The 15,147-nt window shown below is 40.3% G+C and overlaps 1 protein-coding gene across 2 annotated transcripts in view; it reads right to left on the bottom strand.

Annotated features, from left to right (window-relative positions):
- The window catches only part of AFF2 (ALF transcription elongation factor 2), a 351,165-nt gene that overhangs the window by 158,113 nt on the left and 177,905 nt on the right, over nt 1-15,147 (bottom strand). For both annotated transcript variants that reach the window (XM_056360134.1, XM_056360135.1), the window contains exon 4: nt 6,905-6,949. In XM_056360134.1, the coding sequence (XP_056216109.1) occupies nt 6,905-6,949 (45 nt within the window). The remainder of the gene's footprint in view (nt 1-6,904; nt 6,950-15,147) is intronic.

Below are 15,147 nucleotides of genomic sequence, written 5' to 3'. Positions count from 1 at the left end.
CTTTATAGTCATTTTAGTAGCAATGGTAAATCTGGCATTGACAGCAGAATTATATAATACTACTGAAATCAGCAATATTTCAATTTGGCAGTATGAAAATAGATGTTAAAATATTATGGTTAAGAGATAAGAAAATTGAACTGAATACTGAGTTTGAAATAGGCGCACTGCAATCTCTCTCTTTTCCTGAATACCTTTTGTAATCTTTTTTTATTGTTACAGTGTAGACAGGCTGCAATAGACCCACATGATGATCAGATTTTACATTTCAAAGTTCTTTGCTAAGTAATTTCTTTAATACTGCTACAAAAATAAAACCTTTATTTGATAAATGTGCCTGCAGGCTGGAATCAGACCTTGCTTGTCTGTCCTGACAAAGGTCTAATCTTTTGCTGCCTCACATCTTGAAGAGGCATTTATCCCTGTAACAGGCAGGTGCAAAACACCACCTTTCGAATACAGGAAACACTGCACACCCACACGCATTTGTCAGATCAGACAGTCAACCTTTTCTCCCCGTCACCTCCCCAACAGCATGAAGCCTGCTTTGCGTTGATCTTGCAGCACAAAGCAGATTTATAGTACATATCTACATCACAAGTGAACTCCTTTACTATCTAACCTGCGCCGTGCCAGCAGTGCAACAGCGGCCCACAGAACGCACCGCGTAAGCTAAGTACTTGAGCATTGACACATGTCAGCTTCTTACTCAGCTAGCCTGAAGTTAGATCTGAGTTTTCTACATTATGTACCTTCAAGTCATAATAGACAGCTTTGGGATAATGCTCCTGAGGTGCCTGTCTCACGGGTGGCACTACGATGTTGTCACTGTGAAGGTGAATGGCCAAAAACTGTTCTGCTGTGTTTAGGTGTAAATCACAATGGCCAAGGCAAGCCTCTGTGTTAAGGGTCTGCTCTAAACTGGGAAGACCTAAGGCTGCATTCTCCAACTCCTAAAGAGCCTTTTGCACTTCAAGCCTACGCCAGACTGTCCTTAAATGACTCCATTTACTGATCTCACCATGCCTGCGTGTATACGCCTGGACAGTGCACAAAATGCTGGGAAAAAGCTACTTTTGACCTTCCTGGAATTGTTGCTGAACGTTTGTGCTGGTACTGAGATGAGAATTGAGCTGATCACCTACTAAACCAGGAATGAACTGTTCTCAAAGAACTACACAGCATTTCCGTTTTTCTGGATTGAGACTACATCTAGAGAGTCATCAGAGTAAAGGAATAGTTGCTTCTTTTATGTATACCTAAAGTAATGCAGGGGTAACTCCTTTTTATTTAATAACAGCAGCAGCAACGTAAGTGGAGCTGCTGCCAATTTATACCAGTGTGGGAGGAAGAAGAATTCAATGAACTCAAATGAGATCAGAGGTCAGTGGAATTACCCCTTGATTTATTTTTATGTGAGAGCAGAAACTGGTTCTGCCTCCATTAAGAAAATGCTGATAAAAAGCTGAAAATGCAATGGCTTGGAAATTGCTAAGAAATTAATTGTTTTTATCCATCCAAATCTTCATGTACATAAGCCAAAGTCCAAAGGAAAAAAAAAAAAACCAACAAAACAACCAACCCTACAGGGTAACATATTGCCTTTTTCAAAGCAGGCTATTATCCGTTCCTTACACGCTTCCAAAGGCTGCACGCCAGACGAGGGACAAAGGCCGCAGATACACATTTACACGTGGGTTAACTTTTCAATCCATTTTTTCATTTCAATAGAAATAATAAATCACCTTATCCTGGAGAAAGAAGCAGCTTGACACAAAACATACGGTGCTGGGCTATTTTTATAGCACACCTAAGACATATAGGGATTCATTTATTTACTCAGCTATTTAAAAGTGGCTACTCTTACTCATTCTCTGGACAGCTAAATGCCAGGTTGCTAAGTTACTGTTACTTGACATCATCTCCTCCCCAACGTGTTCCCACATTTGACAGGTTCACATGATTTACTAGGCCAGTCAGCTCGTTATTCACTTGTCCAATGACGTCTGGATAATCATTTTAAATTCACATCATGTCCTCCCCAGCAAGCCCCCAGATTCCACATGAAAATATTTAAACTGCCTGTCAGCTACTAAGTGCATTTGTAACCACACTGGACAGTGTACCTGTATTTTTCAAATTACAATTATTATAATTAGGTTTAGCATCGTTCTTCAATGTTGGTTTGTGTTTTAGAAGAGAAAACAATTACTGAGGGGCAAATAATGGGCTGTATCTGTTACAGTCTAATTTTGCTCTGTGAACAGCTCACCTCAGCTATGGATGATACATATTAAATCTGTTAGTGCTTTCAGTTGGCATGAGGAAGGTAATACTACACATAATTTGCCCAGTCAAGGGCATTTTCACCTGCTGATCAATTTACATATTCTGCAATGTCATTAGACTTGAGCTAGTCATCAGAAGAATAGAAGACCATACACATTACAGGCTTTGCTCATTTAACACCAGTTATTTTTACACTAATTACAATCTGAATTATATTTAGGATTTGTTTGCTTCCAGACGAGAAAGCTTTTAATTAATAACACAGCTGTCCACATAACATCAGAAGTCCATCTAGTTACTTGATGCCTTACTACAGCAAATATGTACCTACAAGAATTCTTTTGTTCTTCTAAGCAGGGACAGATTTTTAGACAGAAGTGCCTGCCCAGATGGTTAGCAACACAGACACGAAAGCTTTATGTGTACAGACCAGAGCTTCACTTCTGCAGGATTACATCTAATCGATTGCCTAAACAGCTAGCCCAAAGTTTCAATTTGTGCTACAAGTCCTCCAGAAAATTTAGTTAAATAAAATTTCCTTTCTTTCCCATGTAATGTTGTATGCTTATCACCTCTTTACCCAGAGGTAAACCAATTCTAAGGGAGGTCCCTTCCTAGGCATAAAAAGGATCGCTGCTAGTTCACACTCAGTGTCACACCTACCCCCCCCCCCCCCCCCCCCCCCATGCCTAGGCCATCAGGTGGGTCACATAGCCTGCAATACCAGCAAGGCACACTGATGTAAAGCACTGGTACAAGTGGCACAAGTCACAGCTTCAGAATACTGTTTTAAAATGTCAGTTCTCCTGCCCTGTCTACACTTTGTATCACAACATTTCAATGAACTCATTTTTCAATGGCTGCACATAGCAAGTGACAATTTAATTTAAATCCACATTAATGAAATGTGAACTACACACACACACACACACACACACACACACTGTGGATTGCCTGTTTTCCGCATCATCCATGCTTTCAAAGTGGATATTTCAGTGTTGGTTTAAAAAAATAAGCCACATTTTGGAACCAAAAAAGGTGTACTGACCACCAGTGTATTCACCTTCATCATTCAATTTGGTATTAGCAACCTGTATTAAATGCAAATGCCCTGCACTACCTTTACAGCTTGGCCTTAGTTATACAAGATGATGATATTATTATTATTATTATTATTATTATTATTATTATTATTATTATTATTATTATTATTTTAACGACGTTCTCAGCCATCCTGATTAGAAAAGCAAAATCAACAGGAGACTGGTCTGCCATTAACCTTTGGTTGTGGTATCAGGAACAGTCCTTAAAGCATTTACACAAGATGATGACATAAGTAGCTAAACATTTCAGGAAATCTGAAGGATTTTGTCTCTAAATACTCAGGGGTCTGAATGGACTCAAGACCTTTCCCCTCACTTGGCTGGAAATTTTGACCATAAACCCAATCAAACCTTTCTGTCCTGGGAGGAAAAGGAAAAAAAAAAAAAAAAAAAGAAAGATTAGGAATTGCAAACTTCTACAATTAGAAAAAACATTAATCAAGTTCAGCTTGAAAAAAAAGCTCTGTAAAATCAGAGGTCACGGATCTTAGCTTAGGTACCTCTTCCTTGTAAAGTCTAGCAAAAAAAAAAACCCATAAAAGAGTTACAAGAGTTACTGTGTTTTTCTGAGGGGTGAAACATAATTAAGTCACTTAATACTCTTGACTTTAAAAAAAAAAAAAAGGATAAAAAGCAACTTCAAGGCATGAAATACTCTCAAGGAAAACTGGCAGGCAGCATCCTTGCTCTGGCACTCGGGGGTGCACAGCGCAGTAGCGGACATGGCCAGAGCAGAATGTGCTGATGTTGCCAACGGTTTGGTTGGTCAAAATGGACACTCTCACCACCCTGTCTGTCCACCTGCAGGTCTTGACTGTCTCGTAATCTTTCTTGTTTACCTCTGACACATCCATGACAGGATGGAAATGTGAATAGCCTAATTTTTACCTGGGAAAACTGCCATCATGGACCTGAGGCCCACACTCCCAGAGGCTCTTCAGAGCCTAAGTAAATGGTCCCAAAAGGCCAGAAGCATCTGTCAGGGCTGAAAACTTAATCCAGGTTCTCAAAGCATAAATTGCTGCTGAAACCAAGGGTCATCCTTTCATCTGAGCACACAGCCTGAATGTCCTGACACAGGACCCCCATGGGAAGCCTGAAGACTGGACTTTGACCACTGCTGGGCATCACATTCTCTTGCTGACTTTCTCTCTGTTGCCTGTCAAGTAGAATATGATACTCTGCATGCAGCCCAAACACATTTCCCGCTAGCTTACTCTGCATTATAAATTTGCGAAGAACAAAGTCATTGACAAAACTCAGGTCCTTCTACCTCCACATGTGCTTCAGCAACACACGAAGCTGAAAGCTTAAAACGCTGCCACTGAAGGCCGCGAGCTGGGGCTGGGGTTTGCTGGGCCTGTGACAGGTGGCCCCAGAAGCGGCTCGGTAACCTGCTGCTTTCATACACGCAGGGCCTGGCTGGCAGCCTGCAGCCCGCTTGCAGACAGGTTACAAGAAGGCTGCAGACAGCCTGTCAGCGCCCAGAGCTGCCTAACGCCATGCCGATGGCATACTAAGCCACCCTCAGCGTGTCAGAGCGCGCAAACCCACCTAACTGTGCGTGCGGCAAGGGAGCGCAGAGCCCAGGTGAACCATGGCCAAGGTCCCACGCTCACCTGCCCCACGCCAAGCCCGTACCTCCCTACCTGCTCCCCGGCACAGGCAGTTTCATATGCTCCCGACAGCTTCTGGCTATGCCTGCGGCTATGGCTGACAGGTTGCTCCACAGCTGGATGGCAAGGCTGAGCACAGGAGGTGACTCCAGGCAATCTGCACCTGGCAGTCAAGAAAGCTCTGCTGGTTCGTATCCCTTTTTTTGGGTGCCCATTACATACCCTTGTGAGACAGATCCCCAGAGACACAGAAACCTGCCAAAGAGTTTAACAGCCTACTGGTGGCAGGAGGTGCTGCCTGCAGCTGCAGGGGCTCTGCAGTTCATCCCCATTCTCTGGAGACAACAGAAAGTCCTGCAGCAGTCTCAGTGGGTTTCAGAAGGAAGCCTGGGACATTCTGCCTCTTTTTGTTGAGTCAAGTTACAGTCACAGGGTAGGAAATAGGATCACCTCCTCTTGATTAGAAAAAAAGACACCTCTGCTTCTGTGATTTATATACATTGCTCCCACATTAAAACTGTCACCCTGATAACTGATCCCTGAAGTTTGTTACATCACATTTTCTTTTGATGCTGTTTACTGAAAACAACTGCTTTCCCCAGCTAAGAAGTCATTCATTCCAACTACAGTAATGAACCTAACTGAAATATATAAACAGGGGAAGAAGACATTTAAAATGTACCAAGTATTTTGCACAATCTTTCAACATTTTCTTTGCTTTTGCTCCTTTAGTGTTCTACAGGTAATAAACCCCTGCTCACTTCGAAGGTTGAAACTTAATTTTACTTATTTCCTTCCATTCATTGCTTCTGGGTGCACATGCAGATGCACATTCCTCTGTTACTGCAGGTCAGCATGTGCATGCTTGCCTGCTGGTTCAAACTACTCCTGCAGCAACAATGGCAACCCATAAGGACATCAATATCACCCCAAGATAACGTGTGTACACAAAACAGGAACAAGTTTCCAAAACTATTTAACTCTGAATTGCAATGAATACTGAGAAGCCTATTTTATTTTATAAGCAAGAATAAGTCCATGTCTTTGCAAGCAAGTTGGCACAATTGTTACACATGACTTCAGGTCTGGGTTACTTTGCAGCAGTTGCTTCTAGTGATAAGGACACGGCCGGCACAAATTCCCACTGAAATTTTATCCCCTCTACACCGAAAACCAGCAGGTTGGCTAGCAATCCCAGGGAGGTAGCTCTGATAGACGACAAACTCAACCCATAAGGATAAAACCTGAAAGCCCAGATAGGGACCGGTGGGTTGCAAACCTGCCCCCAGGGGACATCAAAGTTGGGGTGTCTGGGAAGAAGCCCGTCTTACACTTAAAGTAACAGATTTATATATATACACAACTACTGTTCACACTCCCCTTTTACTTGTTATATGATCTTCTTGCAATTAAGCCATGCTCAGTTTGGAGTGGTTGCTTAATTTTTCTGTATTCATCCACTGACCAGAGCACTGCCAGGAAAAATACGTCTGTAGGTCTTTAACAAAACCATGAACGATGAACAACTGTAGTCTGGGGGAAAACAGGAAAAGGTATACTGTAGGTCAGTCTGTGAGTGGGAGAACTAAGGCAACTCCACCTCAGAGCAGGAGAGAAATGTGTCCTGGAGAGACTCACAGAGCTTAAACAAGGACAGGAACGTGTGTAAATCCTGACCAAGACAAGCTGGCAGATGCAGAGTATTATGTGAACCGACCTTACTCACTAAGGAGCACCCTTGGCCTACCCCTTAACCATGTCTCTCTAGCACAGACCCACTAATATGTTATTATTTAACTACAGCGTTAAAGACAGCCATATAACCCTTCTTCACAAAAGATGAAATAACAGCACTACAGCTATATGAAGAATACAAAAGCAGACATTATTACTCACCCGTAATATTTCTTCCACACAGCTGGAGTCATTGGGAAGGGTAACCTAGGTTTAAAGAAAAAAAAGAAATGCTTAGTCAGGTGCTGGATGCAAAGTTCGGTCGCTACAACCACACAGGTGAACAGATAACAAGCAACTGCCTCTGTTTGAAGGCTGCTGTGCCACTCTTGCTGCCTACCAAACTTTCCAGTTCAGATCAACATAAATCATCAGCAGGACCCATTTTGTCAAAAGTTGGTTTTTCCTTCCACACTGTTTTGTGCTACTAACAACACTTTGGAAGCAATAAAGTACTCTGATTTCCTCACAGTTGAGAACTGGCACTAGAATTGCCTGAAACTTCTGTAATTGAAGAAGATCCCACTGTTAGTCCTATCGGCAGCCTTCGGAGAGAAGGCGAGGTTTGTTTTAACTTGCTGCATGCTGCAGCAAAGGACAGAGGTGATAACAGTTAGGAGAAAGCTGTTATCATCAACTATCTTATCCTACAGCTTAATAGGCTAACAGCCAAGACAGCTCTTAAAACTTAAACATATACTGTAGTAAAATACTGGTTGGACTGTAAGAGCGGCTGCTGATTTTGTTGTCCCTCACTTCATCAGCCTGTTGCAGGTTAAGCATCCTCTGAAGACTGAACACCACACAGGAATTCACCTCAAGAGGCTTGACAGATATTCCTTCTCCCCTTCAAAAGGTGCGATATGCACACAACCATACCCACACACACACACAGTGCTGTCCTTAACGTTTTCTAATTGAAAATACTCATTTAAATCGCACTTGCAGCATTTGCCACAATCCCTCATTCTGAGAACATGAAAGAGCACAAAACCTCTAAATACTGTGAACAATTATGTAAACAGGGAGACACGACCCATACGTATAACCATTTTGTAGCACTTGCAGGTAGTTATGATGGGTTCTTATCATGAGGATACAGCAGCAGCAGAAGAGACAATATTCAGGAAGGTACCAAACCCCATATTTGTACCATAAATATTTAGAGAGAGCTTTCTGCCCGATGCTTCTACCTTATTGCCCTTGGTAACTAGTTTGGTTAAAGACACTCATGACTAAACTTAATCCCTGCCATCCTAATCTGCTATAGAGCTTGACCAAAAGCACCGGCTATGGCTTTCCTCCTGTATTTCAACCAGCACTAAGCTTCAAGAATAAATCCACATGGCTACAAAAGTCAAAGACCAGAAACACTTATTAGATCACCAAGTTCACACTCTGCTAATGTTGCACATTTTCCCCATTTCTTCTAGTACTGTGGCTACTCTGACCCAAAAACTGTAGGGGAATGGGTCTCCCATCCCTTCCCTCAATAAAATATGGAGCAGTGTTGGAAACTATTTGGCCCTTTTTTTGTGATAACTTAAAATTTTGCTTTCAATGTTACCTCAGTCTTTCTGTAGAGCTCTTCACACTACTCTAAGCAATTACTTCAGATTCATACCATGCACGGACATACAGAATTATACTCCACTTTTCTCAAATGCTGTACATTCAACTTTTACCTTCTTTCCCAATAAACAAGATTTTCCATCCCTTTGGCTTATTTCATCACTGTTCTCTGAATTTCCAACAGTTCATCAATATCTTGGTAAAGAAGTACTCAAGTGAACATGACTACACTGCAGGGATATTAGTGATTTTTATTTACCCCAGCAACTTAAAATTTTCTATAATATCACTTAAAAACATTCAACTGACCAAAAAAGAGCCTTACCTTTTTCACCCAGTTCCTACTCAGCTCAAATTCTACCTAACAAACCTAGGCTGAGAACTCCCAGTGTTTAGCATTAACTGCAATAGGCATGCAGTCCACCCTCATACTGCCTGACTTGATATTCCAGCGCTTCATTGGCCTTCCTTCATCTCTCTGCTTTTCACTTAAACAACTTTCTTCCCCTCTCAGTACCTGCAAGTTCTTTGCTCATCTGTGTTTTCCCTACCTCATACCAACTCTCCAGTCAGCACGGAATATAGTTAATTTCAACAAAGATTAGCAAGCACAGCTATTACTGCAGTGCTCAGTGGGAGTACATATGTCTCTAATACACTCCTGATTTTTTCATTGAAAAATTAGTATGTTGGAGTACGAAAAAACAAAACAAATACTCCCCCAATAAGCCCACAGTATACACAGCAACCACAAAATCTCTCACAGCAGTAGCAGGAGCAGCCCAAAATCCAGCCGAGTGAGTCAGACTGGGAAGAGTTAGAGCAGCAGAGATACAGAAGCCCCCTCTTTAACACCCCTCCCTAGCATCACACATGCCATTTTCAATGGTTAGCCGAGATACCATGTGTGTTCCTTTGTTTAAAAATGTCTTAATTGTGATAATTGTGTCCCTGACTATTTACACAGTGCAGAGCATGTTCCTTCTTGTTTCCCTGTCCTCTCCCAATTCACAGCCCTGTTTATGTTACTTCAGAACTAATGATGATAATAACAATAAACATACCATTTTACTTTAATAAAGCCCACTATATATTATGCAATCCCAACCAGCTTCTGCTGGCAGCACTTGCTAATAACTTTAAATGCTCATGCATCAATTTCATTGTGTTAATGGCAAAGAAGATTTTAATGGCTTGACAGAACTTTTGTTCCCTTTGGCATTGCTTTGTTTTGAATCACTGGTATTAAAGTAATGCAAGATGTCAAAGTGCTGTGATTATCATATAGGGAGATCCAAGTAGGAGCTAGCACAAAGAGGAAAACATTTAGATTGATGCAAACATTAAAAGAATAATTATTACAACATGGCTATCAGAGAGAAGATCAATGTAAGAGTCTTTCAGTACATTACTATTAATGGATTTCTAAAGAAATGAGACCATTTTTCTAAATTCATGCTACAGTTACACATTCTAAGAGACTTGAAAGGCACAGATCTATTAGAAACTTAGTCTATCCTGGAAAAAAAAAAAAAAAAAAAAAAAAGGAAAAACAACCTCTCAGTCTTTCAAAGTGTAAATCAAAAATTGCAAGTTTAATCGTCCATAAACACTTGCATTCAGCTAACAAGTGCAAGCAGGCCCACTTGGCACACCATGGCATCCAAGCAGATTCATCAGGACAGAATGAAACACAGCAGATACAATATTCATCAACTTGTTGAGTACTACTGCTGTAACAAAGTTGGCATTAGAATTGCCATTAATAAAATACCACATTCCTCTTGTAGTTTAGTCAAGATTGGACATCCATCCCATACTACCACTTTCCTAATCTGATAAAAATCAAGTAGTTTAGGACCCATTATGTGATTCTCCACCCCGTCTCCTGCTCAGCTTTTATCGGTAATCAGATTCCGAAAAGGAGGCCACAGCCTGCACTTCTGCACACTTTTGGTGCTTTTTTTTCCTTTGTGAGCAGCATGGTCTAACTCAGCTGAAAGGACAGATTCCAGGACTTTGGCATCCATAAGACTGAGTAGTTGCATTTCACATCATGAGCTCTTCTCTCGGCCGGCAGTGCATTCATGAACCTCAGACTCAAGAACAGTGAATATTACATAAGCTGCAGACAGACGTCCTGAGGTAATAAAATGTCAATCAAAACAAAAAGATTCCACAACAGCTACATGCTACACTGAATTCATCTTCCAATTTCATTTTAATCTGGCAAAACTCTTTTGCATCAAACTGCTTCATGTTTACTTTTAAATATTGCTTGCTAAAAAAAATGAAAGAATAAGAAAGGAAAGGTCAGATGGTCAAAATATTCCACCTAATACAAGCCAGCATTATAAGGCTCTCTTCACATTTTGGTGTCACAAGAGAGAACAAAACTGAAACGATGTGGAACCAAAGGTTTCATGTATGGCTTGGATGGCTCAGTACTAAACTTTAAAGGGAGGGAAGGAGGGCAGAAATCTAAAAGTGAGGGAATAGTAACCTTTAATGTTAAGCAGATCAAATGACATCGGGTGAATGGTTACAATATCTGATGAGTCATGTTGATCTAACCTTCCATTTATTCATTCAACAGTTCCTTGACCACTTTTACCTCCTGGACAATTTATAACCTGCATGAGATCAGAATTTGTTTTTGCAGCACAGAAAATCATATACAGTCTCTTTTCCCTGTAATTTACATCCAACAGCAGGCATTTCTCAAATATGTTAGCAACAAAATCTTCCAACAGACTTGTCAGAGTAGTTCTGAAAATTCAAATGTAGTGTCAGAAAGCAGAAATACACAATGAATAATGTCTTTGCCAGAACTGACCGACTACATTTTCATCTGGATAAACTGTTAGTGAAAAAAAAACCCTGGCTTTATTGATGCACAATTGTCATTCAACAAGTAATCTCTTCTTCCTATCTTTGTTTTACTGGAAAGATAAATGTTGCATGTTAAGTGAATGCAGGAACCCACTCTCATTTCTTGCATATGAGCACCTATGTGCATATACATCAAGAGCTCAGCTTTCATTGTCATCTCTTTATCAAGGAATCCATTTTGACTCTGGGGAGATGAAGCTCATACTACTGTTTACTCCTTCGAACACAAATTGATTTTTCACTTGCTAGCAAGAAAAGATCCTGTGCATGAGCCTTGATTGATCATTTCCAGTGTGCACTACACAGCGATAAGAGGAAAACACTTTAGAGAACCAGAAGCAGCAAAACCAGGACAGTCAGCAGAAGCCTCGTCCTGTGAATGCCTTTGGCTCCTGCCAGAGCAGGTTAACAGAATGTGCATTATTTTTTTTTATTAATATAAGTGGGAAATGGATTGGGCAGTACTAAGAATAGGAGGGTTTTCAGACAAAAGATGTTGGACTAGATTACATTTGAACGTCCTTCTAACTTATATGAACCTATGATTCAATTTTTGCAATATGCTCACTACAAATCTAAGAAGATGCAATACTCCAAGTGCAGGTGAAGTATAACACCCACACCTTTCCAACACCAGCTTTCCTTTGATGTCCATCAGTATTTCCTTGTATGCTCTTCAGTCATTCCCTACATTTCTTCTAGACTCACCCCTTTTTAGACAGCAGCCTGACCCTCAGCTGCCATCTAACTACACATTTCTCCTCCCGAGGAAGCCTTGTTTCACATTTACTTGAGGTAAGCTTCACAGCACTGCTCAGAGCCCAATGTTCAATCCTCCTTGGGTCGTTTCACAGTTCATGCTTTTGTCTGTTTCCTATCTCTCTAATATTTCATCCCCAAAGGGTCATTCATGTTAAAAACACCTGAAATAGGTATCAAACAAATCTCACTAGCTGGAAGCATCTTGGCTCTTCCTCACTAACTTTAGTGCAAATGGGTAAGAATGGAAGCAGCAAAAGAGCATGGAATGAATATTGCAACCTGAGTGGTATTTTTTTTTTCTGGTGTATTTGATATTCATGAGGTTATCACCAGCATATATTAGGACTGTATGTTTGGGCTCTGGAGGAAACTGAATGAAGTTAAACATGATGGTATGCAAAAAAACCCAAATAAAATCACTCCCTTGGTATTCAAATACATACATGTGTTTTTCACAGGGCTATTCATTCTCCAGGGAGCCATTTGTGGGTCCCAAATAATGTATATCCACTGTTTTCTTTTAGTACCTCCACCATCCTGGAACCAAAATACCATGAGAAGACTACATTTCCCATTATTTCAACCCCAAAAATATCTCCTGGGGCTTATTAAAAGGTCTGTGAAAATATATACTTTATATATATATAAAAACATAAAAGAAAAACTACTGCCTAAAACAATATACAAAGAGCTGCTTCTCTATTCCCCCTTAATACAAATACTGCAGAAGCAGTTGTGTCAAATATGCATTTACTGGAGAATGTGAAAACAGGAAAAAGTTTTAAGGAGCAGCCCAAGTTAATTCACTTGTTAAGATAACACAGCCTGGCCTGAAGTCAGTGCTGCTCTTCTAGTGGTGGATGGAGAAGTTTATGCTTCTTCCCTCAAGAAAAACACATTAGCTAGAAAAAACAACTGAGTAGTGTGGTCCAAAATGTGACTGAATCAGACTCCTGCTGACTTCAGTGACCTTCCCAAAAAGTCTCTAGCTGAGGAGCCAAAACTGCCCACAATGGGTACCTTTAGTTTCATACGAAAGACAATGACTGATACACTCCTCTCTGGTCACCTAAGAGCGAGACAAAACGGTGCAGTTACACCAGGCTGGGGCACTTGGGTGCTAGCCCCAAAATCGAAGGAATTATCGTTTGATTTCCTTACAATGAACTCAGCTTACAATGCTGTCCCAGTCAAAGCAACCCCAGCTGCAAGAACAATGTTTTTTCACTGGCATTTAGTTCTGCTAGAGCAACTTTTAAACCAGACTGACCTGGATGTGACAATTACATTTTTCTCGTTCTTCCTAGTACATGCTGTATTTAGCCTATTTTTACTTTTCCATTTCTTGATGTTTTCTTTTAACAATACCATTTCAATGTTGATCAGCATGAAATAGTCTCCATGAAAGCACAATATGCTGGTGTTCAATTTAAACTCAATGGTTCTCCATTATTTTCATGCAGCAAATTGCCATACTCTATTAGAAAGACAAGCCTGATAAAGTGATCTCTCACTTCAAGGTCTCCTGGGAGTTTTTTGATGTAGGTAAGGCTGCACATTTTACTTAGGGAATGTTCTAAATGTAGTATTGTATAAGTTCACCACGATGATAATACCAGAGTAACTGGTAATGTCAGTATTCAGCCAGGCCCCAACAAAAGTGACATTTGCAGTACTTAATTTGTGACCAAAACACTGGCTTGCATAAAGGCTGTTACAAACATGTAATACTGAAAAAGATCAAGGAATTCTGTAATTCCACATTTTCTTTTTGTTTCTTTTTTTTTCTTTTATCCCTTCTGCTATCTCTCTGTGTCCCTCCTCATCCAATGACTCCAAGTATTCATTTACTTATATAAAATAAGTACATTTTCTTATATGCCTTAGTATTTTCACCTTATTCTGGAAGAGGTTACTTTATACATTTTCATTAAATTGATGATAAAAGACACCCTGACCTAAAATGCCACTGTGCACTTGTCCACTTGAAACATCAAAGCCTGACTAACAGACTATACAACCCTCTGCTGCGGTGAGATATGTGGTGTGGCAGAAATAAAGATCAAGTGTCTGTTTCTTGTCTTACTTTTACCAGTGTGAATGAAATCTATCTCCTCTGAAGACAATGAAGCAGTAAAAGTATAAGAGGAGTGTGAAGGCAGTTTGGCTTCCAAGTCTATTCACCCTCAGTTAGGGGGATGTAAATTAGACACCATATTTATTCTCAGAGTAACCCTTTCACAGTAGAACCTCTTGGAAATCACTCAAAATCCCTTTTCTATACAGACACAGCTATCTAAATTTAATACAGCTTGGAACTGGATCTCCTTCAGATCTATTTCATATTAGTGGAATTTGGTGTCTTTTCCCAGCACACGCCAGCACCAGAGCAAGCAGCATCAGTTAGGAGTTGTCTAACTTCCTGCTAAAATAATAGCAAAGTCGCCAGGTCAGACTGTGACCTTGGTGACATGACTAAAACTCCGCTGATGCTCATGAAGTTGCATCAGTGTAACCTGAAGCACTATTTGACCTCATGAATTCAGACCCTAACATTTCTTTTGAGGTTTTAAAGAGGAATCTTTTTATAAGCATCTATTTGTATCTGACAATGCCTTTACTGTGGCTACAAGGATACAGTGGGTATGCCCGTTATCTATTCCACTTCTTTATTTAAAAGTATGAACACACTTTTAAAGGTATGAATGTACTCCTGGGTTTAATTTGTACAGTAGTTTGCATAACTGCAAGGCCAATGCTGGACCCCAAACTACTTGCTCAGACCTTGTTTGCAAATCAGTTGTTTCATACATCACTCCACCACAGTCAGAACTTGCAGATCATGTCCTCATGACTGTCTTCAAAACAGAGGGTGAGAATTCAAAGGGCAAGGATACGGTCCTGCCCAGGAGGAAACAAAACAAATGTATTTTAGAATATCTTAGGGTTCAAATACCAACACTACCCGTTAACATAACTAGTCCACACAAATACATTTTTTACATAAACTTCAATCAAATAAATTAGATTCCTATATGAAATAAAAACCATTTTCCTTTTATTAATAATAACAAAATAGCACAATTAATGATTATGTCTTTATTGGGACTGGATCCAAATTTAGACTACATTAAGAGCCAGATCTTATGCTCATTAAATAGTAAGACACATGAATATCC

The sequence above is a fragment of the Falco biarmicus genome, chromosome 14, assembly GCF_023638135.1.
Source record: "Falco biarmicus isolate bFalBia1 chromosome 14, bFalBia1.pri, whole genome shotgun sequence".
Taxonomy (NCBI): domain Eukaryota; kingdom Metazoa; phylum Chordata; class Aves; order Falconiformes; family Falconidae; genus Falco; species Falco biarmicus.
Note: the sequence above shows the minus strand (reverse complement) of the source record. Positions and strands in the feature narration are given on the sequence as shown.